This window comes from Anneissia japonica, unplaced genomic scaffold (genome assembly GCF_011630105.1).
Source record: "Anneissia japonica isolate Jap-2015-1 unplaced genomic scaffold, ASM1163010v1 scaffold1889_len2455224_cov183, whole genome shotgun sequence".
Classification (NCBI taxonomy): Eukaryota; Metazoa; Echinodermata; class Crinoidea; order Comatulida; family Comatulidae; genus Anneissia; species Anneissia japonica.
The window spans coordinates 2,042,290-2,069,855 of record NW_022752980.1 but is presented as its reverse complement, the minus strand read 5'-3'; the positions used below and the strand labels follow the sequence as shown (position 1 = coordinate 2,069,855).

Genomic DNA, 27,566 nt, shown 5'->3' with positions numbered 1-27,566 from the left:
CATTATCATTATTATTATTATTTATTATTATTATTAATAATAATACTATTATTATTATTAATATTATTATTATCGAGAACGATCGAGAATCATAATACAGTATCAGATATTCGCACGATGTGCATTAGAAACTGCGGTTCCGTGGAGTAGACAACGGTTTGTTTGTACTGTATTTGTTTTCTCCAGTAAACGTCGCAAATAGGGGCCTAGCTGGTAACATGGAGTTATAATATTATCAAAATAATTATAACTCCATGGCTGGTATCGATAATACTTACTGGTGTTTATTTCATGATTAGTCAGTTCTATTATTGATCTTAGCTTTCGAATAAAGGTATTATTGTCTGGAAATCCTGGCATACTTAATTTAGGGTCTTAATTTGCGGGGTAGTCTGATATTTTGAGTGGGTCTGATATCTCGTGGTCTTAGGTCTTAGCTTTCGTGGTCTGAGCTTTCGGGACACCCTGCACTATGGCATTGCGAAAGAATAGCCGTATCGGCATAATATGTTAACCCGATCCATCGAATCGTCAGTGTTAGGACTAGGCTAGGCCTAGCTGAAATTGTTCTTGTTGGATTCTGTCTTTAGGGTGTACTATGTTTTCTCTGAGCTTGTTTTCTGGTTTTATGAATGTGTTAACATTGTGGCTTTTGAAAGATCTTCTCAGACGTTCTGTTGTTCCTGGGATATGGGAGCCCAACACTGGTCATGCTTTTTTGTTTCTCTTGTGTAGACAGATGTTGCTTGTTGTTTTCTTTCTGACCCCTCTTGTTTTTCTCTCTTTCAAAGCACCAGTCTGGGTATCCACGTATATTTAGGGCATCTTTAGTGAGAGAAATTTTTTGTTATTTTCCATTTTCTGTCGAGATAATTGCCTGGCATCTGTCGTACAATGTTTTGATTACGCTTACTTATGTTCTGTTGGATTATTATTCAAACAGAGCCGGCTTAAACTCGTGATGGCGCACTTACTCACTGAAGCGTGAACGACCCAATTCAATCAAGATTTCATTAGCCTGAAGAAAGTGACCGAAGTAGTTGCTGAAAACGTTGCTAAAGTAAGCAACTAATCGGTTCAACAAAACAGATATTTGTATACTATATTTGTGAAACCAGATGAAATTCTTTGAGAATCTTTTAATTATTTATTAATGCTATTTAGGCCTAACTTTATGAAAGGACCCATAAACTTCAACCAGATTTTCGTCCTATTGGTAATGTATATAAGATAGTATAATACATACTCCTAATATCGAAATGCACGCCATCGTGTCGGGATTCAATATTTCGACATTAATTATGTCATCATCAGGAAATATTGAATCCCGACACGATGGCGTGCATTTCGATACTTGGGAGTATATACTATCTAATCTGAGATTAATCAGTGGACCTTTCGGTAATGTATATATTCAATATAATTTTAAAAGTAATTATTAATTATTTGTATTTTTAAATATCTTCTTCACTTTTGCATTAATTTTACTATTCCACCCGTTATTAAATGGAAACAGGATAAACTGCAATCTTATGTGTTCGTAGAGCTGCCCAATACTGCCCAATCACAACCAGAAGGACCCCCGCTGAAAATAGCTTTCTTCAGACTTTCGTCTGGGTTAAACTTGTTGTTTACACCGAATAAATCAATCCATCTAACGAACATTGATGTTTAGTACTCATAAAAGATCTAATATAAACGCATGGTCATGCGACTATGTAAACATAAAACTTACTCATAATAAATGAACTATTGGATTGTATTAGATTGGATTGATTCGGTGTAAACACCAAGGATAACCCACGAAACTCTGAAGAAGACTCATTTCTTGCGGGGTCCTTCTGGTGGTGACTGGGCCAGTAGATTGGGAGGCAATCCCCTACTCTTTTCCGAAGTACTCTTCTGTAGTACTACTGCATTCTTTAACGTGCACATGAGCCATAAAACAAGCAGAGCAGCGATGGGAATTGAAATTATTGTGTACTAGAAATCTCTATGTCGAGCATCATATCAATAATTTAATAAATCTGTATCTTTTGGGGGTTATAGCTTTCATTATCCATGCATTCTCCACACTCACCCCACCCAAGTACGTACAATTCCAATATTTACATTTTCCTAGCAGACGAAGCGTGAGAATCCCCACCGGAATCCACCCAAGGTGTCTGCATTTGACTTTCCTTTTTTTTTTTTTTGCATTCCTGGTTAATTTGCTTTTCTTTGTATGATTTGTTTTTTTATAGGTTGTTACTTTTGTATCTAGTTGTTATTGTTGTTAGACCGCACCACAAGAATTGTGTGTGCCACCGTTCTAAAGGGGAAGTGTCAATAAATAAATAAATAAATTTGAAAAATATTGACAGTAATTGGATCGGTGTATATGTTACCTGATATTTTTGACTGGAATACCATATTGAATTTAATCTAATGTTTTAACTTACTTTGTCTCGATCTTGGTTGTTTATGATATCGATTGCTCTATCAGTAATTGCGTAAGTAGAGTAAGTGCCGTTATACTCCTTTGCAGCTAAGAGGTTCTCATGAAAGTCGTAGTACCGAGGTGTCGGGAAAGAATGGGTAAAATGATAGCCTCCACCCAGTAGTAGACCTGAATAATAAAAATTTTAAACTTTATTTGCAATGTATCATTTTAGATGATTGATTGATTGATAAATCAATCAATCAACTACTATATTACTCAGTATTACTCAATCAACCAATTATTTAATCGATTGGACATTCCGTCTATCACTAAACTGACAAGTTGATTTATCGTTTCGGAAAAGAATGGGTAAATGATAGCCTCCGCCCAGTTACAGACCTAAATAATAATTAAACTTTACATTGTGTCGATTTTAGATGATTATCCAATCAATAAATCAATCTATCGGTATTAGCCAATCAATCAGTTAATCAATTAGTTGATTGATTGATTGATTGATTGATATTAATACATACCTAAGTAGGTATCGAATCCCCTGTTGGTGGGTAGACATGAGTCATTATATAAACCCAGATGCCATTTACCAATCAGATGTGTTGAGTACCCAGCTTCTTTCATCTTCTGAGCTATTGTGATCTCGTCAGTAGGTAGGCAAGCTGGTGCCGTTGGTTGAAGAACAGCATGTTGCAATCCTGTATGGATCTGAAAGTATAACATTTTTTATTGCTTGGTCGCCACCGTTTGAACGACGTACCAAGGCCTAGAATTAGATAGTCTAGGGTAGACTACCGTTCGAGGTTAAAACACTTTGACCGACTATCCCGATCTTTTCAATTTAAGACAACAAAATAACTTTGTTGGCCTTATATTATGTTATGTTAATAATAATGTTATGTTGCGTTAGTATTTTATGATGAATTATTATGAGGAAAATCTAAAAATCAGATTTTGTGACAGCACCGTCTTCTCAGATGACTACCATAGTCTTAATGAAGTTAACCAAGATACAATAGAGGCAGAAATAAAAAAAAAAATAATCCTTCTAATGAGGTAGAGTTGGATCAAATACATCCTAGGTTTTTTTTAAAGGATAGAACATGTGTACTAAGGGTACCAATCACTCATTACCTCCGCCAACGAAGTTGGAGGAGATAATGTTTTCGCCCCTGTTTGTTTGTTTGTTTGTTTGTTTGTTTGTTTGTTTAGCTATCTGTCTGTGTGGGTGTGTGTCCGTGAACAGCCAACAGTCCGTAGTTTTTATCGGAAACTCGTTAAACTTGGACACAATGTTCCTTGACCACAGATCTGGAGGTGATTACATTTTGAAGGGTCAGGTTCAAGGTCACAATCGACGAAAAACGTAGACTAAAAAACGTTGACAATTATAAGATTGAGTACTCTGGGCATACCATCAAGGCATATAAATCTGTATCTAGGTATTGAGATCGATCGGAATCTGTCCGGTGACACTATTTCCAGCTCTGTGGCCAAAAGGCTATCCCTTAAAATTTCTCTTTCGCCAATCTCCCTTTTTTTTAATTAACATTGCCGTAGAATTCATACATTTGCTTTTATTCAACCATTATTCGACTATTCTGCTTCATCTTGTTTTTCCAGTGCCAGCCAAAACTTTAACCAAAAAAAACTCCAAATTAACTCTAAATAAAACAGTCCGTTTTATACAGAATTTAAAATCGCAGGCTCACTTTGGACAATCACAATTTTCCGAGGGGGAATGATCAATGTCTCTGATAGGGGAGAATTGTTACATGTTTGTCATGCTTATAGAATATTTCGTGATTTCTGCCCACCTTATCTCAAGTCAAAATTTGATCGTATCACTGACTGTCATAATTATAGTACTAGGGCAAGTGGTCTAAATTGTATGGTGCCAACATTTAAATCAGTTGCTCGTAATACATTCACATATACTGCAATAAAGAAATGGAACCTATAATATTTTTTTTTTAAATAAATTGTCAGACATTAGCTATCTTTAAGATTAAAGTCAAGGAACATTTTAGGAATATAGCACTGCAAAGTAAATAGCTTCTTCTGTAAACTGATTTTGTTTTCTTTGATTGTTACCTGCTCGCTTGTTTTGTCCTCTTGTTCCTTTTTGTTGTCTATTTCCCTCTATAGGACCTCATTTTCCGGGAAATAACCTACAACGGGACTTTCATGGGATATTAGTGCATCTCACGTTGTTTCTGCCGGTTTAAGCTTTCTCTTGAATTTTTGATGTCCATTTTTAGATTTACTTTTTTACTGTTTTTTTAATATTTCAATTGCAGTAACTGTTTGTCTGTTTTTTGAGATGCAAGTAAATCAAATAAATCAAACCCACCAGCTAGAGTAATAATCTCTGTTCAACCTCTAGAACTGCCGTGACTCAAAAACATCAACCAAACTACAATACATGCAAATAGGTATAATACATAAAAGGTGAGTAGAAGGTAAGTGTATGCCTAAGAATATCCATACAATTTTATTGACCTGATCAATACTGCTGGGTTTCTTACCTGGTATCGACCGGTAAGTAGCTGGGATCTAGTCGGTGTACAGATTGGTTGGACGTAGTAGTTCTCTAACTTAACCCCTCCAGCGGCCATTTGATCAAGCACTGTAGTATTGAACAACGATCCATGATAGCCGATGTCTCTGTAGCCATGATCATCTGACAGGATAAACAGAATGTTAGGTTTACTGCCTGTAACACTTTTTTCCTTTAACTTCTGAGACTTCTTTAAAAACTTCTGAAACTTCTTAAATTTCATTTCTTTAGCGTCAATAAGTTGGAGACTAAAAACAATGAGGGACAGTACAACTAGTATTCGTAATGCCATCTTTACAGGACTAAATCCAGTTATACGTCACCTGCAATCTCGAGAAAATTGATCATTTCTAACAACTGCAATACGTTTAAAGGATCTTCCCAGAAAGGCGGCCTTATTCGCGGAGGGATATTCACTCAGAAATATTGTATCATTGTCAATCATTCGTAATAACAACACTTCAGAATGGCGGCCTTATTCGCGGGTGTAGGGGTATTCAGTCAGAAATAGTGTAGCATTGTCAATCACTTGTAATAACAACAATTTATGCAACAATAGGTATTTGAATTATTATACAAAAATATGTTTAGATGCTTTTGCAATATTTCATAAAGCACTTAACATAATAAATAAAACCAACAAACTATAAGCAACCATAGCATAAACGAAATAGAACATGTTATACAATAGATAACACGCTTATAGCTACCGAAATTTACACTTGTAAGTTTTAGGGCATTACCAATAAAATACGTTGACAACACTTACAATTAATTTTAAATTTTTTTTTAAATATTAATACAATGTGTCTGTTTGTTTGTTTAGTTATTCAGGTAGTCTGCTAAAACCGAATATGATAGCCTAATGAAAATTATAAAATAATTCTGCAGTTAGGCCTATTTGTATTTGTGTTTAGTGATTAATAGTAAATAATGGTCCAGTGGATGGGTGAAGTAACATGTGTTCTTAAATGTTAATTTAGTGAAGGAGTATACATTATGTTCTACGAAGACGTAGTAGTGTAAATCGACTTCTTTTCAGCAAATAAGTTGGCAAATTATTGGTACTGAAATACTTCATTATTGAAAACCACGCATTAAGAAATATATAGCAAGGTAGTAATGGCAGACAAGTTTCATGTCCAGCTAAACCAGTCCTAAAGTAGTTAGCTAATCTATCTGCATGTTTCGAACCAACACTTAAATTTTAAAAATGGTCGATCGAACAACAAAAAATGGATTAAAGTGATACACTTTATAAAGTCAGTATCCTCAACGTGGACATTCCCTACCTCACTCCTCCTATGACAAAGTTTTACTTTAAAGAGTACTGTGGTCCAATAAACAAGGCATTATCCCTGACGTACGCTTCACAGTCTTTGGCCATTATACAACGAATTTCAGAAAGCCACATTAACTATACTACTAAAAACTAAAATCTAAAAGATGTTAACTACTGTATATAACATCGAACATTCTGGCAGAACTACTGTTTTTGCTGTTCATTTGATTAATTTAAGTCGCAAAACCCCCAGTATTTTAGTATGTTGTGATAGTCAGAATCATTTGTCCATCGATATTATTATCTATTCCATATAATAATATTTTATTGCATGTAAATAGTGAGCAATTTAACCAAGGTTAGAGATTAATGATTAAGGGAATCCCCCAATATTTTATTACATTGTGATTATCAGAATCATTTGTCTATGGATATCATTATCTATATACTATAAACATAGGGCGAATGAGAAAAGTTCCCACTCAGACCTCGAAAGTGTAGTATAACATATAAGTCATAAGAGTGCATTCATCCTACGATTAAGATGATGAAGATCCAAAAACAAATATTTCGTAGTAGTGACCACACAAAATACAAAGAGAAAAGAATTAACGTTTTCTCAAAAGTGAGCAAAATTAATCAGTGCCTCCATAATGCCTCACTTTACTAGAATAAGAGGTGGGGTTTTTCTTGAATGCATTCAGATGTGTTTATTTATGTTATAGCATGTAAATTGAGGCGAGTCGAGTGGCCAAACGGTAAGACAGGGGCGCCGCTAGCTACAGCCTTAACATCAGCGCTAGTTCCAGCCGCTCCTCGCCCATGGTTCTGTTGGTAGAAACAAGTCTTCTCGGATAAGGACTTAAAATGGAGGTCCAGTGTATACATCTGGCTCGTGTGCACTTTAAAGAACCCATTGCATCTTTCGGAAGAGTAGGGGTTTACCCCGATATTATGGTTCATTTCAGCCCCTGTCGTTGTGGAATGATGTGAACATGTATCTACCAAGTAGCGCCTTTACGGCAGCTAGGTAGTCACGGACCACACCCATACGCAATTCAGCACAATGACGCTGCAAGTTATGGGTTATTCTCCTACCTTTACCTTTACCTTACATAGTGAACAATGATTTAACCAAGGTTATAGATAAATGACAATATTTTTGTACTTGTCTTATGCCATCAACGAATATTTATAACTTCATGGTTTATTAGACCTAATATTGTTCTGCTGTTTCAAATGATTAGTGAAGCAAACCACTTGTCAAAACATCAATTATACACATCGTTTTGATTCCCAGGTACGTGGTTCAGACGTTTAAATTGGTGGCCGTGGCAAGGGTTGGATAATGGATAAACAAAATTTAAAAGGTAATTGCAGATTTTCTCCCCAAATTAATTCGCAAGTGCGTTGCGATGGAAAAACTTTTTGCCAACTGTCAGTCCACCTAAGACTTTCTGCTGACATACTATTGAATGAATCAATATAAAAGGGTAAAATGCCAAAGGTGAAAGTCAACATTTTTTCATATTCTATATTCATAATTGCTGGAGGGAGGTATGCTCTTTAGCGACTGATCTAGTTTAGAACGATGGGATCAATGATAATGATTTAATTGGGTACTAGATTAGTGCATATTTTATTCTTTGTCTAGTATTTTTTCGTTGCAACACAGAGGTGGCACCAGGGGGTGGGTGGCCGGGACCCCCGTCGGGGAGATAAACGGCAATTCGTCGGGGAGGAAAAAAAATGTATATGTATTTTCTACATATTAGTAGACTCTAAAATCGATTAAATAAGCATTTGAAACCCCTAATTTGTTGGGGCTTTGACCCTGGAACACTTTCGAGAGATTTTGAGCGACACTTGAACACGCTCACTTTTCTCTCGTCGGGAACATCGGCCACCCCTTTCCAAGTCGGGGACACCAGCCCCTCATCGGAAAAATCCTGGCGGCATCCCTGTGCAACAGACAACTCATTAACGTGTGATAAATTATATGTGTAGGTTAGTTTACAGCACTTATACATAGCGCTGTTTCATGAACAGGGGGATTTTTTAAATTTTTATTAGTAGAATGTAGCAATGAAGTACTTCCAACAGACTATTGACAAACTGCGAGGCATGTGATTCATGGAAGCCATCTTCCCTGGTGACCACTTCAACTTCAATTCATGCGGGGCAGGACGACGAAGTATAGCTGCAGTATTGTACTAAAAGTGCGAGGCACCTTAAAACACGCTACAAATCCGTAAAAGTGACAATGACAATATTTTAATATAAATTATGATGTTTATATGACCTTCTCATCGAGTAATACTAATCAAACCATTTCTTTAAATCAAAAAGTGACTTCAATCCGGTCCGATCCCGATCATCCATGGCTGAGTCTAATAGGAGTCGCGACGAGGCCTCGCCAACCTCGAAACCAACAGGAATAGGAGTGGGTGACAGACGAAGAGGAGGGTTGAATTAGAATAGCCGAATCGTACCCACCTGCATGTTTAATCACGTTTGGTAATAATTGACGTTATTGTTCTTAGACTTAATATGATAGATTAATAAATAAATAATAAATGAATTGAATATTAAAAGATTATGGGGTTATTCTTTACTTTTGAGGATTACCATAACCACAACTTGTGAACTAGGCCTATTATTATAAAAATGTGCCACACATAGCTCCGTCATCTTCTCCATCATTTCACCATACGCTAAATGCATTGATTTGTTATAATTTGATTGCTAATCATACCTTTGTTTTTATATGCACCAACAGGCGTTGTTGTTCAGATGGTTTTTGAGGAGCCGCGTTTACTGGTAAATGTAGTCTACTATGATTAATGTTTTTGCATGGATTATAAATCCCTAATTAGCAGTTAATTTATTTCCACTAGGGTAAAACATTGATAATTAATTCAATGTTCAAAATGATTCGAAGAAAAATTAAACGCCCCGAGGCGTTTATTCCTAATAACCGTTTTTTAGTGGTGGGGTGGGGGGTTGAGTGTTTGTTCAAAGCAGGGCGTGAATAAATAATGTGAAATCATTGTTTTTTAAAAACATGATGGATCACAGGATATTGGCCCATAAATTAATTATAATTTGTCTTCTATGCATTTTAAATTATGACGTTTACTCTTTTAATTGTGTTTGGTTTCATGTTTTTTAATTGTCTTTGCTAATTATGTTTATTTTGTGCAATATATATAAGGCCTCCCTCAATGGATGGGGCGAGTGTGCAGTGGCGGATCTTGAGGGTGAATAGAGAGGCTAGCCACACCCTTCGGCTTGTGTGTGGGCTTCTCATGTATACATGTTACTTAGTAGGTTACCCTGGTAAAGCATACACTTTCTATTTTAAGCCTAACTACTTTTCAGATGTCATCTAAGCGCGTCTAGCAGTCTACTAATTCAAAAAAAAATCTCAAATGGAAGGGGACGACCCTACCACATGGGCGCACACCACATATTTTTAGGAGGGGGTGGTTCCCTCATTTTCCCTCCGCAATGTAATTTCGTAAGTCAAAAAGATGCCTGAAAATTGTTGATTTGGACTGCCTAAATGACCCAGGTTTTAAAGAAATAGCATTGTACAACCGGTATCTCTGCCCACAAACATTTGAATTACCTGTACGTATAATACGACTCGAGTGCGCGTACCATTATTATAATATAAGTATGAGAAAAAGCGTTTAATAATGATAGTTAATAATAGTAATAGGATTGGTTTTCGGCACATGAAGTAGGCATTGGCGGCGCTACGGGGAGGGGGAGGGGCTCCCCGTTGGGGAAGTAAACCACAATTCGTTAGGAAGAAAAGAAAATTATAAAATTATAGGCTTATGTATTTTTTACATATTAATAGATTCTAAAAACGATTAAATATACCTTTGAAACCCCTAAATTGTGACTGTTTTATTTTTGGGAAGCTACGCCACCTGGACCACTTTCGAAAGTTACTTATTTTCTCGTCGGGGACATCAGCACAACCCCCACCACCACCGTCAGGGAAATCCTGGCGCTGCTAATGATAACAGAATTACATCGATGAAGAAGAATTATAATATGAGTGTTATTTCCAGCAATCGAGAGGTACTATTTTCCCAAATCATCCCCAACTAAGGTGGACTCACGTCTTTGAAGTAGGTAGGCCTGTAAGTATACATTAAGGACAATGTTTTTAAGTTTCACTTTTTATGATGCATCACGCATAGTAATTACATCTCCTATTGCCGAAAATGGCTGGTAAACATTAGAAATTTGTTGGCCTACATTTTGACTATATAATGGTGATGTGATAATGAATTTTATCACTAATGACCGGGAGGGATAGATCTCTACGTAGTTTCTATTCCTCCGCCATTAGGGCATTCAACAAATCACTTCAGTAGTTTGAATTTCCGTATTTTATGTTTGTTTTTTTGTTAGGGAACCAGACCAAATTTCATTGTATGTGTATTGTACATGTATATATGACAAAATAAATCTATTGAGTATTGAGTATATAAAAGTGTCATAGTATAATAATATCGTTTGGCTTTGGTATGGTTCCTGCCTCTTGCACGCCAGGGTTCGATACCTTACGTAAATACCTGTACTTCTCTTGGAACTGATGTGTTAAGTATATCTCGAAGTTTCGAATAGATTGCTTCAATCGTCTTCAGGAGAAATATGCAAAGAAATGTCGGTGACATTTTTGTGTGTATATATATGTATGTATGTGTAATTTGTAATGTAATTTTAACTATGCGATTTTTATTTTTTATTTTTCTCCCTTGTGAGAATGTCGCTTTTCTAAGATTTTACTGTTTTTTATTATTGACGTTCTTTTATGTGTCTTCTTATCTTATTGTACATTTCAAAACTCATATCTGTTTTGCAATAAATTTATATTGAATTGAATTGAATTGTGGGTATATAACCAGATATTCTGAAGTCGATCAGCGTCAGAAGAAGACATTTTCCTGTTCTGTAAGTTATTACCCGTATTATTCGGCATGTATCTATAACTATTATGCTTTCTCAAATCTGAAGACACGTCATCCAAATCCTGGACCCATCTGTCGTCATAGAGACGATGGCAATACTGCCATAATCGTCAACAAACTTCAGTGCTGTCCTTCCTTCATACAGACAAACAAACCAGAAACTGTTTGGTGACGTCTAGTCTTCCCTGATTATACTGTTTTTATACATAATATATAGAAATAGACATGGTAGCGGGTAGTGGTTGCAATCATCATTGTAAGTCCAACACCACCATCATGATATTTCCTTCAGTATTCAAAATCTGAATTTAGATTATATACTGTATGCCTTTGTAATTGTATTCTATGTAACATATTTTATACTTTGATTCATTTTGATACATTGTTAAACTCGTCTTTATGACATTTATTGTGTATATTAATCATTTTATGACTTATTTATTGATTTATGTATACTAATCATTTAATGAAGCATATTTATCTTATTTAACATAAAAATAACGCTAAAAAGAAAAGATCGACGTTTCGACTCCTTCATGGTGTCATATTTATCTTACCAAAAAATATACTAGAATATAAGATCTTACTTCAATTATCTCTTTCAGTCTTAATCATACTGATGCATTACTACTGTAACGTAGGCTAATCTGCCTTGGTGTACGCCGCACACGATCGTCAAATCTATTAATAATTGATTTCACATGCAAATGTATTATTCAATATTTTAGTTTTAGTTTATATTTCATCTACCAGTAAAAATTAAAGATAATTGAACTTTTTGCGTAATGACAACAGTCACTTTAATTGTCTAATGTACAATGATGATAATAATGACATGCATGTTAATAATCTCTTTTGGACTAGGCTTTTAAAACAGCGGCATACTCTGAATAGCAAAAGTGCGTCTGTAACTCAAAGCCTATCCTAAAAGTACAATTAACTAAAAAAAATCAAATACGGACTACTACATCATCAACAAAACTAACCTTCACCAAAAGTAACAATGAAAAGCATTTTGTAAAATAGAATGTGTTAATTAATCGCACAAACATTGCGTTCAAAACGATCAATTTTATGTAAGTATTGCGTGCTTAGATTGGAGTCCATGGTCCCCAGACACAATCATTTCCGTTCGTACAAGGGTCAGCTTGTGCCACCTGAGTATCTGGATAAAATACAGGTACTGAATCAAGATAGTATTTTTGAAGTTTCTCTAACAAGAAAAAGAGAATATCAGGGCGCTCATCAGAGAGGTCATTCTTTTCTAGTGGATCCTCCTTAATATTGAATAACCAGGTGATTTGATCAGTTGTTGGTCCACTGATCGTACAGATGCCAGTATCAGGGGGTGCATACCATCCTGTTTTCCCTGAAATGTGAATGTTTAAGAAGTGTTATCTATCTATAATGTGTCTTGTTAAGATAATAATGTTTCTCAATATTTGATGTGTTCTGAATACGTTGTAATTTATACTTACCGTATCTTTTATGTTTTCGTTTATAGTTTAGATTAATTTGCCTATATAATTTCTATTTTAAAAACCAACAGCGAACAAAACTGCCACTTACAAGTTGTTTACAATTAAAAAAATATATATATATAGAACAATTATAAATATGTTGATCCTAAAACATCTGAGTATAATAGTTTTTATCTAATATTATACGCTATTTTGAAAATACATGTGCAGTAGTTTTCCTCATCTGTATAATATATTTGTTTGAGAGTTTGCATGGCGAAGTAAATTTATAATAAATGCTTGCGGTACACCACGTAGTTCTGAAAAGAACTGTTCTGAAAAATGTCTCAACAATATAATACAATTAAAATGACTGATATCATTGCTGAATTTATTTTTTTATTTATACTGTCAATAAAACAGCCGCAAGCATATATTTTATATCCTATATTTACTTATTTTTTTACAAAGAAAAAAAAGAAAAATATTATCCAATACTGTCAATAAAAAAACCTGTTAAATTCATTTTTTTTTCTGTTTTGCTACCCCGTTACACGCCGAGGGGTAATCTCCAGGGATTTTGCCACCCAGGCCCTTTTTAAATCTTACAACTAACTAAATCAAACTAATATAAATACTGTCAAACGTGTAACAAGCAGATGCAAATCAATGAAGAAAGAGAAGAATGTCTTCACAGCGCATCAGACCTTAAGGCTAAAAGGAAACTCAGTGCGTATTTATTTGTATCAAAGCATCATTAACGCGTTATTATATGGAAGGTAAAGATGAAGACTAAAGTGTGACATTGAAAGTAAAACACTTACCATTGTCACCAGTGACAATTTTCCAGTCCCCATGCCTTAACGCAGCATTAATGCTAATGTTGAAAGGACTCAATTCACGAACACAATCTCGGCCGCCAGGTACAACCCATAAAGGGTCAATGTTGTGCAAGAGCTCAATTCGGGAAGAAGGAGTTCCGTCCCTAATCAAACAAACCAGAATATATTCAATGGCGTAACGAAGATTTAAAAATTTTCAATTTAAAAATCAATGGTAGCGCCTAATTCGATGCTACAGGGGTGGCGTCGGGGAGAAAAAGCACAATTCGTCGGGGAGAAAACATTTTTTTTTCTCCCAGACATTATTTTCTACATATTAGTAGACAAATCGATTAAACAAGCCTTTGAAACCCCTAAATTGTCATAATTTCCGGGGGCTTCGCCACCTGGACCACTTTCGGAACCTTTTAATCGAAGCTCGACCACCACGCCCACAATCTGACCCCTCGTCGAGGACCTCCCCCCCCCCCACCACCGTCGGGCAAATTCTGGCGCCACCCCTGTGAAGCTATGCTACGCTATTTACTACAGTGTTGATATCATCATGGTCATATATTCGCATATCATAGGCCTAAAGGCCAACTCAGACAGCGTCGTAACGACGCAGCCCGACGCGATTTGTTGTCGCGTCGGGTCTGTGTGAGTTAAACGCAGACGCGATGGTGTGCGTTGGGGGCAGTCACGTCGTAGAATATTAAACATGTTTAATATTTCTCACGACGGCTTAAGACTGTCCCCGACGATAAATCGGGTCGGGCTGCGTCGGCCGACGCTGTCTGAGTTGGCCTTAATAATTGGCTTCGACATAATTGGCTTCGAATTTTACAGTGTTTTTAAACAAAAACTCTTTACCACCGTATGATATTAGTCTAATTCATGATGGAGTGTTTCACCTTCAACTTATAGCTTCACTGCAACCTAATCAAACAGAAACATTGCAATTGCTCATACCTTATAGATTCCCATTGGTTGAAGCCATCTAGTGGTTTAGTTCCGTCTGTGTTCCATCCAGCGATACCTTCGACGAATGTCGGAAACCAATCACTTACGTGATACAGCTCATTGCTCACAGTTCCCTTGACATTGTCAGAAAGGAGAGGACTATGAACGAATCCGATAGCTCGCATACCACCCTCGAACATGGACAACTTACATCCACGCAATGGCCAATTGTTACCACCGTCTTGTATACTACCACCATTATCTAATGAATAAAGGTTAATCAATCAATCTTGAATCTTTATTTCTCAATTAATCAATCGTCAATGCGGTCAAGTAGATTTAAAGCGGTGTTATTAACTATAAGAGAAATTTCGAAGATATTAAAATGGTCTAAGCTTGACTTAAATATATATTATATATACATATATATATAATATATATATATATATATATATATATATATACTGTGCAGGGTAGGTTGGAAGCAGATCATCTAGACAACAGTGCTCGATACATAAGCAGAGCAATATAAAATCAAAACAAGATGACGCTTGGTCTTCTTTTTTGTTTTCATAATGTTTGTAGAGCTTGTCTAATTTAATTATTTTGGCCCTGAAAGCGTATTGGTTCTATATAAACAAAATTGTTCAATGTACATAAAAGGATAACTCAATACTCTTAGTATTATACTGAAGAAACTTCCTGTCATGTATAATAATGTATTACTAAAAAATACACACCACTAGAGAAGATTATGACAGTGTTGTCATATAATCCCTTGGCTTTCAATGCAGCTGTCACATTCCCAACACCCTCATCCAGACATGATACCATACCAGCGTAGGTAAGTCTGTTGTCATCGTCTTTGAATGTACTACGGTAGGGGTCCTTGTATTGCTCAGGTACTTCAAGAGGAGCGTGAGGTGCTTGGTAGGCCAAGTACATGAAGAAAGGCTAGTAAATATTATCCGGAATAATTATTCTTAATAATTCTGTTTTCCCATATAATTGCTTAAAAATTGGACAACTCACAAAATCGAGTAATGCGAGTTGCTACAGCTTTGAAATGCCAACTATGAAGTTCGGCATAATCAACAGCAGCAAACTCACCACCAAGCAGATTTTCTAAATGTCCAATAACAGAAGACATAGGTGATTGTACAAACTGAATAAAGTTTAATCTCATAAACGATAGAACATTACTGTAGATATGAATACTTGATAAAAAAAAATCAATAAATACTGTATGTCATATTATGTGCTAGAAATTCTCTGTCTATTTTAGTATTGTATTATATTAATAATTATCGTTTAGGACGTTATAGCTTCATTATCCATTTTTCCAATGGGTAACGTTTTCAATAATTTATATTATACCAACTCTGTATTATGTTTTGTATGATGAAATATTGTGGAAAGATGAACATTGGAGAATTTAAGAGTATTAGAATAATATATGTGTAACTCAGTGTTACGTAATATTTTCGCTGGATACCGTAAACTTACTTTGTCTCCATCTTGGTTGTTTATGATGTCGATTGCTCTATCAGTCATTGCGTAAGTAGAGTAAGTGCCATTATACTCCTTTGCAGCTGAGCAGTCCTTATGGAAGTCGTAGTACTGAGGTGTCGGGAAAGAATGGGTAAAATGATAGCCTCCACCCAGTAGTAGACCTGAATAATAAAGTATTTAAACTTTATTTGTATTGTATCATTTTACATGACTTATCGATTGATTGATTGATTGATTGATAAAACAATCAATCGGGTACTATGTTACTCAGTATTAATCAATCAGTCGTACAATCGATTGGGTGTTCCGTCTATCAATAAACTGACCGATTGATTGAACTGATTGATTGATTCATTGATTGATGACTTTGTACATAGTTTTAATACTGTACATACCTAAGTAGGTATCGAATCCTCTGTTGTTGGGAAGACACGCCTCTTCATAAAATCCCATATGCCATTTACCAATCATATGTGTTGCGTAACCAGCTTCTTTCATCTTCTGAGCTAATGTGATCTCATCAGTGGGTAGGCAAGCTGGTGCCGTTGGTTGAAGAACAGCATGTTGCAGTCCTGTATGTATCTGAATGATGGATATAAAAGTGAAAATACAAATGCCATTGATAATAATAATAATGATAATAATAATAAATCTTTAAAACATTTTTTTAATAATTAATTCTTAAAGCTTAATAATTAGTATAAGGTAGTAAATTATATTTGTATTATTTATTTCGACTACACCCTGTGTGTTCCTGGACCGATTACAGTTGCTGCTTTTATCCTATGGTTCTTTCATTAAATATATTTGTATACTGAAACATTGTTGACATTCTCTATTTGTAAATATGTTATAGCTGATGATGACATAATAAAGCCGAAAAGTTGAGTTAACAATGCATCACTTTCAGTATTTGGAGTCACTTTTGTTTTATTTAAGTTCTGTAATTATTTATAAAGCGTTATTCTTTTTACTTTTGAATGCACAGTTAGATTACACAGCGGTCACAAAAAAGTCAAACAAAAATAACAGGCCTATTAGGATTTGACGAATCAGCGATTGAAGGTTTACTAATTGAAGTGTCTCTCTTCTAATCACTTTTCACAATAGTCATTGCTCTGTGTTGCGGATTTGTATTATATTACAAATTGTGAACTGTTACTTACCTGGTATCGACCGGTCAGTAGCTGGGATCTAGTTGGTGAGCAGATTGGTTGAACGTAGTAATTCTCCAACTTGACCCCTTTAGCGGCCATTTCATCAAGTACTGGAGTATCGAACAAAGATCCATGATAGCCGACGTCTCTGTAACCATGATCATCTGACAGGATAAAAAGAATGTTGGGTTGACTGCTTTTAGCAGATTTGGCCTCAAACTTTTTAAACATCTTATTATACTTTTTGAACTTTCCATTAGCATTGGTAAGGTGAAGGCTAAAAATAATGATAAACAGTACGAATACTTTTCGTGATTCCATCTTTACTGGACAAAGTTCAGCTCCACGCCCTTTGATAGTATCACGTCACCGGCAGTCGCAAGGAAAGTGACCACTTCTAACAATCAATTCCGTTTAAATAATCCTCGCAGAAAGACGGCCTGATCGCGGAGGGATACTTAGCAGAAAGGGCGAATCATTGTCAACCATTCATAATAATTATAATTTAGAACGCAACAAGTTGTTGCTTTAAAATATTTATGAATTAATTAGCATGAAGAAAACCCCAAACCTAACAAATCAAGCAGCAATATAAGTAACGAAATATTTTCAACTAAAATGAAAAACCTGCTTATGTCTATGGTATATTTATATTCTTTAATTAGTAAAGGTGATATTACTACAAAAATACTGCTATTAGAATAAAAAAAATCATGCTATAGATGGCGATGACAATGCAGATGATGATGATGATGATAATGGTGATAATGGTGATGGTGATGATGATCATGATCATGATGATGTTGATGATCATGATCATGATCATGATGATCATGATGAATATCATAATCATTTCCAATGTTATTATCTTCTTTGGTTGGAAATGGATTTTCCCAAAGCAAATGCAACCTAAATTTTAAGTTAATAGGTATTGTTGTCGAAATCAAGAATAAAAAAACAATCTATGTTCGTTTAGTCTTTATCGTTATTAATTATTATTATTACACTACTCAAAAACAATAGAAAACAGCAGCTTTTTCTCACTGCTGCAGTGCGAAAACGGCACTACCGCAATGCCGATAGCCACACCGTATGACTGGAGAGAACCATCAATGATATTTTACTACTTTTCTTAAAGTGAACGACACAGATGTAATTATTGTTTGTTTTCATGTTCGATATTTTATTTATTTATCTTTAACCTGGATTACACAATCAATTTTTAAAAAAAATCTTTTTCATTGTGGTCCTGGGGGAAAACACACACACACACCCACACAAAACACCCAGAGTCAGACAAAGATGATCCACCAAATCATTCCCGTTACCTTTTCCTTCCCCCTTTCGCTTCCACCGAGGATAAGCCTGTGGCTCCTCTACCGTGCACTGCTAAGTTGGCGGCGCCACCTCAAGTAAGAGGGTGCGGCTTTTCAAAGGCAAACAAACTTTATTACGGAAATTAAATAAAACCAATAATCAATTTAAGGGGAAGAAGTGAGATTTGTAACTCTTTTTGAAAGAACAAATTGACGGTGAGTGGGTGATACTTGTAGGTAATTCATTCCAGATTTTTTTTAGATTGATATGATACAGTGCCTTGATGTATGCATTTCATTAGCCCCGGGCCGCTCTTACTTTTTAAAAAAATTATAGAAAAATTACCACATTGTCAAGGTGTTGTAGTAGTGCTGAGCTCAGTATTTAGTAAGAGGAGTTCCCGATGCCCCTCTGACTGGAGACCAGACTGAGACTGGCCCCCAGAAAAAGACACAGGCGTTACGCCACTGTTAGTAAAGTGTTAGTCTGTCTCTTATACACATCTAGATGTGTATAAGAGACAGTGTTAGGGGTGGGTCGATCTGAAACCCTTAATTGGCTTATCTAACTCACCCCCTCCCCAACCCTCCACTAAACTGTACTTAAATGAAACCTTATATTGATGTACATTCACGTTCAATGTAACTTGTGTGGAAATAAAACAGAAATTGAATTTGAAATTTTGAACTGAAAACCATCCCGTCTAGCGGTAATGCTATAAAATATATAGTCTCTTGATATCTTTAAGAATCGGCTTACGACTCATCTTTTAAATTAACTTTAATTCTTAACTTTATTTGCAAATCACTCATTGCATAGAGACGTTTGAATTATGGGCTTTACAAATCCCACTTATTATTATGCTGTATAGAAAAATGTGAACGTTAAAGAAGAGCAATCTGCGAGCGTGAAAAAATTATTTTGAAATTCTGAATGTAGGCATTATTATATTGTAATTGTGATGAGATTCAGTGTTTTACTGACAAACAAACCAGACTTTGAATGAGCCAGAATGAAATGAAATAAAATTATTGTGAATACTAGTGATTTCTTCAATCCTCATTCTATTAAATGGTAATATTGGATGGCAACGGGTGGGAAAGGGCCGGGTACCAACAGTTCGGGTGGCAAAAACTCGGGTGGCAAAATGCCGGATGGCAATGGGCATGGCTGGTAACATACCTAGGTTGGCAACGGGCCTAGAGTGGCAAAGAGTCGGGTGGCAAAAGGACGGGTGGCAGAAGGCCGTTGGCAAAAGGCCAGGTGACAATGGGAAATTTAGAGCTGCTTTCAACAGGCTAACTACGGGTACTCTACGAGTTGCGTTACGAGCTCTTTTAGAACTTACCAAGTTGCTAACTGGTAATGGTATAGGCATTTATAATGCGCAGTTATAAAGCGCAGTTCATTTCCCTGATCATTGGGCCCACATGATTTAAGTGTTGCTGCTGGTAATCAGCGCAGAAGCAGGCAACCCCACCAGGTACCCATTTATGCTTTTGGGTAGAGAAAAAAACAAGGCAGATAAGGTACCGTACCTTGCTCAAAGACACAAGTGAAATGCACAGCGAGGGATTGAAACCCCGACTTCGATGTTGGGAAATCAAACCGTTCCCGCTGCGCCAAACCGCTTTCACCAACTCGTTTAACTCCTTGAAACTCGTAGGTAAAAACAACGTAAGTGTGAGAGATGTCATTATTAGTTTCACCAACAGATGTATTATCAAACACTTTTTAACATTCGTCGCTGTCATCTTCGCTGTAAAGTCCGTGGTCTACAAGAAACACTTTCTTTTATACAATTTTGGTTGAAATAATCAGTTGGTCAATTATGTACTCTATTCATCTTAAATTTCAAAAATGCTTTCCATTGATTCTGTTAAGTATTTGATCCAATCATAAATAAATTTTAATAGTTTTTTATGGAATGTTTAACTTATAATAGATTATAATTGATGCATCTAAACTTTGTATGTCACTTGAGATTTGGAAGGACTTAAAAGAAAGAATCGAAACTATTAATGAAATCAACTGTATTTTACTATTTCTCTTCGTTTTCGGTTGTTTAACCCTGTTCAACATACCCATTACACTAAAATTACAGATTGAAAGGATAACAATTGAATTGGCAGAAGAGGTATGGTACACATTATAACTCAAGTGACCTCAACAGGGACATACGCCCCGACAAGTGTTTTAATTTCAATGTTATTATAGTTTATTAATTGGCAGCCCAGTACTACTAGCTATAGACTGGTGCAATGATGTTCATTTCTATCTACTATAGACGCTCTCTCCATCTTAATCGACAACGGTTCACAAGTTCACGTAGGAAATGTCGAATTGCAGAAAAACCACAATAACTATGTTTAAATTAAAGAATAGGCCTATGTAACTCAAGGCTAAAGCAGACATATTACGCTCCTCCGTTAACAAACAAATCCAAATCCTGGCGGCACCACTGTTTTACTTTTTTATTAGTTTTAATTAAATGATACTTTTCCAAGTCGCAAAACCCCCGATTTTTAAGTATAAGTGGCAGCCACAAAGACTCAGAATTTGCATCTGTTATCCTTAACATGAATCATACCATCATGTTTATCATCGATATTATATATATATCGAATGAGAAACGTATAAATCGAACACTAAGGTTACTAAAGTACTGTGGATCAAAATATTTCCTTGGTGCCTGGGCCTGCTTGACAACACAGATCACAACGACGTTCAACAAATTTTGTGAAAAGATCAGTGTTTTCTCCAGAGTGAGCAAAATGAAAAAACGCCCGCTGAATGCCCCATTTAAAAGAATGGAGGTGGGGATTTTCTTGAATGCATTGAATTGTGTTTATTTATGTTATTGCATGTAAATTGTGAGAAATTTAGCCAAGGTTAAGCTTACCGTTATGACAATATTTTTGTACTTCACTGTTTTTTGTGTTCAATAAATTATACCATAAATTATTAATTATAACTTCATGGATTATTAGGCCTAATATAGTTCTACGCTGAAGCAAAAACCTTTAAGTCAATAGTATTAAGTACTCACATCAATTTGGGTCCCAGGGGTGGATTTTAACGTTTGCACCTTTCGCCGTTGCAAAGGCGAGGCTGATAGATACAACTTTAAAAAAGAATAGCAACTTCACTTGGTCTGAAAATTTCTCCTGCATTTTGTGTGACGTTTCGCCCACAGACTGTTGGCCAAACGAACGTTCGTGGCGGACACGTCATTTACCGACATTCATCGACAGAAATTTTAACGCCAGTGAATGACCAACAAGAACAAATCTTGTTGATATAAACACGTTGCGTTAATGCATACAGGGGCGGATTTAGGGGGCGCATGCGACGCGCCCTCACCCCTTACTGTATAGGCCTATCAAAAAAAATTGTATTAAAAGAAAAAATGCTCTTGTAGCTATCATATCTGCAGTATATCTTTCTACTAATTTTTGTTTTATATAATTGTTATACGGATACTCAATTCCAAAAGAAAGATTGATTGATTGATTGATTGATTGATTGATTGATTGATTGATTGATTGTGTGTGTGTGTACATCTTGTCGCGCAATGGTTAGCTACGACGTTTACGTGCAGACGCACTAGCATGAAAACTTTTGTGCAATTGATTACTGTCTATCAAGATCAGCCGGTATGTGCTCTCAGGCCACCATGCTCACAGAGACTACAGTAACTACCGTATCCAATATGTGTCCACACATCTCCATTGACGACACTCGTTGAGTAGACTTACACTTTTAATAAGGTACAGTACACTTTTTGTGTAGACGACACTTGTTGACATGTAAGTTTTACTTTCTTATTGTTTGAAGTACATGGTTTAATCATCAGGGGCGGATTTAGGGGAAGGGTGCACTTTGCGCCCGCCCCCACCCTTGTATCGACAAAATAAAAGATAGAGTAAAGAAAAGAAAAAGAAAGATTATTATTTTATGAAATATAAATTGTATCCGCCATGTATATTTTAGTCACGTTGAAATAACTTATTGCAAATTAACGCATTTTAAGGCACTCTGGTTTAACTTAAGTTCCGTTGTCAACAAGTCTATTTTCTGAACCAGCCGAATGAAAATAATACTCAGCGTAATATCATTTTCAACAAAAGGAACCAATAGTCGAACATGCCAACATCGCATGTCCCAATTAGTGATACTGTAGATAGATTGTGACCCGTTGAAAAGCATATTTAAAGTATAAGAGTGCGATTTCAGGGCATCTAGTGATGCCGTATCTTAAAGTTTTCCACCTCGGCCCCAACCAAGGTGGAGCTCAGATGGGTGTGGTCTCATAATCTGCGATTTTGGAGTAGGCATGCGGTGTGTGGCGGTAAATAATGCCTAATTATTATTTTACAGTAAATAAAATTATCAAAAATATTTGTAATTACAGTACCGTACTTAGTATTACATAGATATCCTAAATTTGTCAACATCAATCATACTATCATTTGATTATCGAATATATTATTTAAAAACTTTAAAAACGGAGAAATTTTACAGAAAATTGCAAATCAAATACAGAAAAATAGTATATAACTTTAAAAGGCAATGGTGATTTAAAATAAAAATAAAATTTTGGCCAGTTAGCACCCTCCACCACGAAAAATGGAAATATCAGAAGAAAAAGGATAACATTATTAATCTATTTTTATTACGCCGTCCGCTCCCATAAAATCTCCAAAAATAAGAATATATATATATTATATATATATATATTATATATATATATATTATATATATATATTATATATATATTAATTCCTTAATTATATAAATTTAAAGCATTTATCAATCTCATTACTACTCTTAACATTCATGAATTTATTTACTCCTCCGCTTGGATGCTTTTGGCAAAGTCATTTTGCTAAATAAGAAAACACTGGGGTTTTTCGCACTCCTCTGGACGATCTTAAAACAAATAAGTACGCTAAACAAGGTATTAAAGTCAGGCTCCGGAGGTGAACAAATGTTGTATTTAACTGATTTTTCTAAGACAGTGAATGAGATACAGCTTTTTTGAAAATTTAGAAACTTTGGGAAAAGGGGCGTAACTGCCTTTTTTACACCTTCATTTCCCCCAGTTTTAACATTAAAGTTATTTCCCTACACTCCCATACAAAAATAAAATATCTCTGTCACTGACGATAAACCTATAGGCCTAGAACAGATAACAAACTAAACGATCCCTAGATATATCCTTGACATTGACAATAAAATAACAATAATAAGACGTGTTGTTGAACGTATTTTTGTGAAAAGATTAAGGTTTCCTTCAGATTAAGTAAAATGAAAAAGTGCCCTTTGAATACCCCCTGAACTTTCTGTGAATGCGCCAGGGTGTTTACTGTCCTTGAGTGAATTTAGTGTGTTTACTTATTTTATTGTGTATGTGGGCAAATAGCAAAGGTGACTTTCATTTTATCGTAGTATTGTTGTACTTTACTCTGCTGTGTGTTCAATAAATACCATAAATGAATTATTACACCTTCAGGGGTTTTTCAGACTTATTCTACTGTTTAGATATTGTTAAGAATGGTTATTGAAGCAAAATACTTGAAACCGCATCAATTACTCACATTATTTTGGTTCCCAGGTGTAGGTCCCGACTTTCGCACTATTCGCCGTCACGAAGGAGATGCTCAGAAATAAACAGTTAAAATGTAATCATAGATCTTGATGTAATAATAGCGCTGCTTGGTTTCGTAGATTTCATTGCATTTGTTTCGCATTTTCGGTGGCAGGATAACCAAAGCAAACTAAACTGCTGTGAACTGTTTTTTTTTTCTCTCCGACAAGGGTATAACAGTAAAATTTAGAACATTAAATATAATATAATATATATATATATATATATATATATATATATATATATTCAGTATTATATAAATAGATAAATGTACGTAAAAAAAATACAAGAAACAACATTAAAAAGTAAAAGAAAAAAATTTCAACAAACTACCTTCCGATCTCACTTACGATTACACATGAATTTTAAGCTTCTCGAGAAAATTAGATATGCTAAAAGTTCGTCTCTGAGGTCAGAGAAAACGAGTCCCATAACGATCGGACAATAATTGAAAAGATGAACTTAACACGATCACTGTGTTATATCTATGCATAAATGTAAGAGAAATGGCAGTGTACTGATTTTATAAGCATTTAGCGGCAACGGAAACAATAATAAAATAAGTCTATTTTAATAAACAAAATTTCAGAGAATTCCACGTCTCCGAGAATATGTGACATCTTGTCATCCTACGTTGGACATACTCTAATGATGTAATAGCGCCAATCCTAGAAAAGCCAGGCAGGTAACCATGCTCTAAAATTGGGCGCACGAGGTCATTGCATAACTCAACAATTATTTCAGGAAGATGAAAGCCAAAATTCGGGATTCTTTTAGCTTGGTGACAGCAATATCATGTTTGCACAATGTATTGTCAACAGATTATTGGCAAATGGTAAATATTGAAATACCGTATTTATTCGAATAAACAGGGCACTTACGTTGATGCTAGTCTTTGAGGGGGCGTTTATTCAAGGGAGGCGTTTATCCGAAGGAAACGTTTATATTTGTTGGTGTATAATAGACATCGAATTTACCGTCAGGAAAATCATGGTGCTACTACTTGTTTTCGTTTGTGACCGGGGTAAATACGTAAACAACGATTGATTTTTACAGTATGTCCACCAATCCGGGCCGTTTTGAATATAAAATTATATTATAATAACGGAATACTAAGCATGTGAAATAGTGTTGTTTATTATTATTATTTTTTAATTATTATTAATGTAATTATTAGCTATTTCATTTATATTACTTAATGTTAAATTAATAGTAATCTTTAAAATATTATATTAAGGTTTAACATTTTTTTCAGTTCAGTTGTGAACAAGCATCGAGTACGGACGTGTTTGTATCATTAGTGTTATGTATCACATTCATTTTTGTAATATTTAATCAAAATCCTCGTCCTTTGTATTCATTATGTACTAATGCTTTCCTGTCTTCTTCAGTCCCTGTGTGCGCATGGTTTTTGGTTGATAAATTATTTTGTAAAAAAAAACATTTTTCATTAAAGAAAACTATTAAGAAATTAATAATTCCACAATTTTACAAAAACGAGACTGGAAAAGCACACCTTATTACCAATAAAAGACAGAGGTCCAGTTTCATGAAATCGGTCACTTTAATTTTCTACATTATAAGTAATTTAGACGTATGCTTTTACAGATGTAGACTCTAAAACACGAAAGTACGTAACCTAATTAAAGGTTAAAATAGTCAATCATCAAAAATATTCAAACTAAGAACAACTACGATCCTAAACTAAACAACTAAACATTACCATGGTAACTCCAATATGTTAGCTCATTACAGAGACAGAGAAGACACATAATTGTGTTTGAAGCTACAATTTAGAACCTTATTAAGTTTGCTTAGATTGGTGTCCATGGTCCCCAGACACAGTCATTACCATTTAAACAAGGGTCTGCTTGATCCTGCTGGGGATCTGGATAAAATACAGGCACTGAATCAAGATAGTATTCTTGAAGTTTCCCTAACAAGGAAAAGAGTATATCAGGGTGCTCATCAGAGAGGTCATTCATTTCTAGTGGATCCTCCTTGATATTGAATAACCAGGTCACTTGTTTAGATATTCGATGTCCCGGGATGCTCGTGATGTTAGTATCAGGGGGTGCATACCATCCGAAAAGTCCTGAAATAATAATGTTTCAAAAATGTTATATTATTTAGGCCGATAATGTGTTTTATTACGATATGTTACTCAGGATTAAAGTGTGTCCTGGGCAATGTATGATTTTGTTTGTTTTTTTCTTGTGTTACATTATATGTAATGAGTTGTCTAGTGAACAGAATTCAGGTCTGTACCACCGCTTTTTATATGATGCCGTAGGGAAGACCAATAATATGATTTTACACATCATAGTTTATGAAAGCTACGGCGTAGGCTAAAATCTCTAAAATAGTCCTTGGTAGTTCAGACAGTGTGAAAATTAATGACCTTACAAAGGGCCCTCTATAACTTATGCCTCAGACTGTATGGGAAAAAACCATGCGGCCGGGCTCAGCTCAAAGAAGATCGGATTGATACAGGTGAGGCAACTGGGTTGAAACGTTACATTGCAATGTATGTTCGTTGTAACTGTTATTGCATGTTACGTAAATTTTTCTTATGTCCTAAGTAACTGTTATAGTATGTATACCTATAATGTATTTTTTGTTCTGTAAACTTGTCATTCTGGTAATTTTAATTGTAATACAAATATTTGTAACTTTTCGTTTAGCTTAAGTGTCGGTCCAACAGTGCATCCGACTGACTGAATAATCTCTAAATGGTAGTAAAACGTATTAACATTTTAACATGTATAGGTTAAGCAAAAGCTGATATTGGAAGGATGCTTACCAAAGTCACCAGTGATAATTTTCCAGTCTCCTTGCCTTAGTGCAGCATTAATTTTGACGTTGAAGGGACTGTCTTTAACAACCCAATTTCGGCCGCCAGGTACAGTCCACAGAGGGTCAATGTTGTGCAAAAGCTCAGTTCTGGAAGAATTAGTACCGTCCCTAACAACAACAACAAATCAAAATAGGCCTATGTTATGTGCTGTAGGTTCTGGTGACAAAAGTTAGATATGATCTACAACGTTTATGTTTTAAGAAAATACAGAACATAATTTACAATATTATATATTCTCTCCATAAATACAGTGCTTACCCAATGTTTTTTTTTCTCTCTTTTGTAGGGGATATCCCACTTTTATTCAACCTTATTTTTTTTTCATCATTTTATAAATATATAATATTTATAAATACAATATCTTACTGTATATCACACTTTTTAAATATATACGTGGAATATAATAATTATAAAACAGTATTCAAATGACATAAAATGATAATGTAATCATACACTTCTGTAAATAATTTCTCAATAGTGTGAAATTCAGACCGGAACATGGATGTTGCAATTCAATCGTATGTAATTATATACTCATTCGCATGTAACTATATATATA

The 27,566-nt window shown here is 35.2% G+C and overlaps 2 protein-coding genes and 1 long non-coding RNA gene across 5 annotated transcripts in view; 1 reads left to right on the top strand and 2 right to left on the bottom strand.

Moving 5' to 3' along the window:
* Nucleotides 1–17,579, bottom strand: part of LOC117122558 (arylsulfatase J-like) — a 29,138-nt gene extending 11,559 nt beyond the window's left edge. For 2 of the 3 annotated variants that reach the window (XM_033268162.1, XM_033268163.1), the window contains exons 1-5: nucleotides 17,193–17,579; nucleotides 16,422–16,608; nucleotides 16,021–16,187; nucleotides 15,255–15,468; nucleotides 14,524–14,776 (exon numbers count right to left, since the gene is read on the bottom strand). In XM_033268162.1, coding sequence (XP_033124053.1) covers nucleotides 14,524–14,776; nucleotides 15,255–15,468; nucleotides 16,021–16,187; nucleotides 16,422–16,608; nucleotides 17,193–17,504 — 1,133 coding nt within the window. In that variant the 5' untranslated portion in view covers nucleotides 17,505–17,579. Of the gene's footprint in view, nucleotides 1–11,444; nucleotides 12,640–13,554; nucleotides 13,716–14,523; nucleotides 14,777–15,254; nucleotides 15,469–16,020; nucleotides 16,188–16,421; nucleotides 16,609–17,192 lie in introns of those variants that run through there. The other variant, XM_033268164.1, reaches the window with a different exon arrangement.
* On the top strand, nucleotides 4,743–8,960 carry LOC117122559. Its single transcript, XR_004447725.1, has 3 exons — nucleotides 4,743–4,888; nucleotides 7,580–7,649; nucleotides 8,629–8,960. It is a non-coding gene; the product is annotated as an uncharacterized LOC117122559 (long non-coding RNA).
* Nucleotides 17,580–25,695: 8,116 nt separating the features above from the next.
* LOC117122556 (arylsulfatase J-like) overlaps nucleotides 25,696–27,566 on the bottom strand; it is an 8,422-nt gene continuing 6,551 nt past the window's right edge. The window contains exons 6-7 of the mRNA XM_033268161.1: nucleotides 26,954–27,114; nucleotides 25,696–26,245 (exon numbers count right to left, since the gene is read on the bottom strand). Coding sequence (XP_033124052.1) covers nucleotides 25,965–26,245; nucleotides 26,954–27,114 — 442 coding nt within the window. The 3' untranslated portion in view covers nucleotides 25,696–25,964. The remainder of the gene's footprint in view (nucleotides 26,246–26,953; nucleotides 27,115–27,566) is intronic.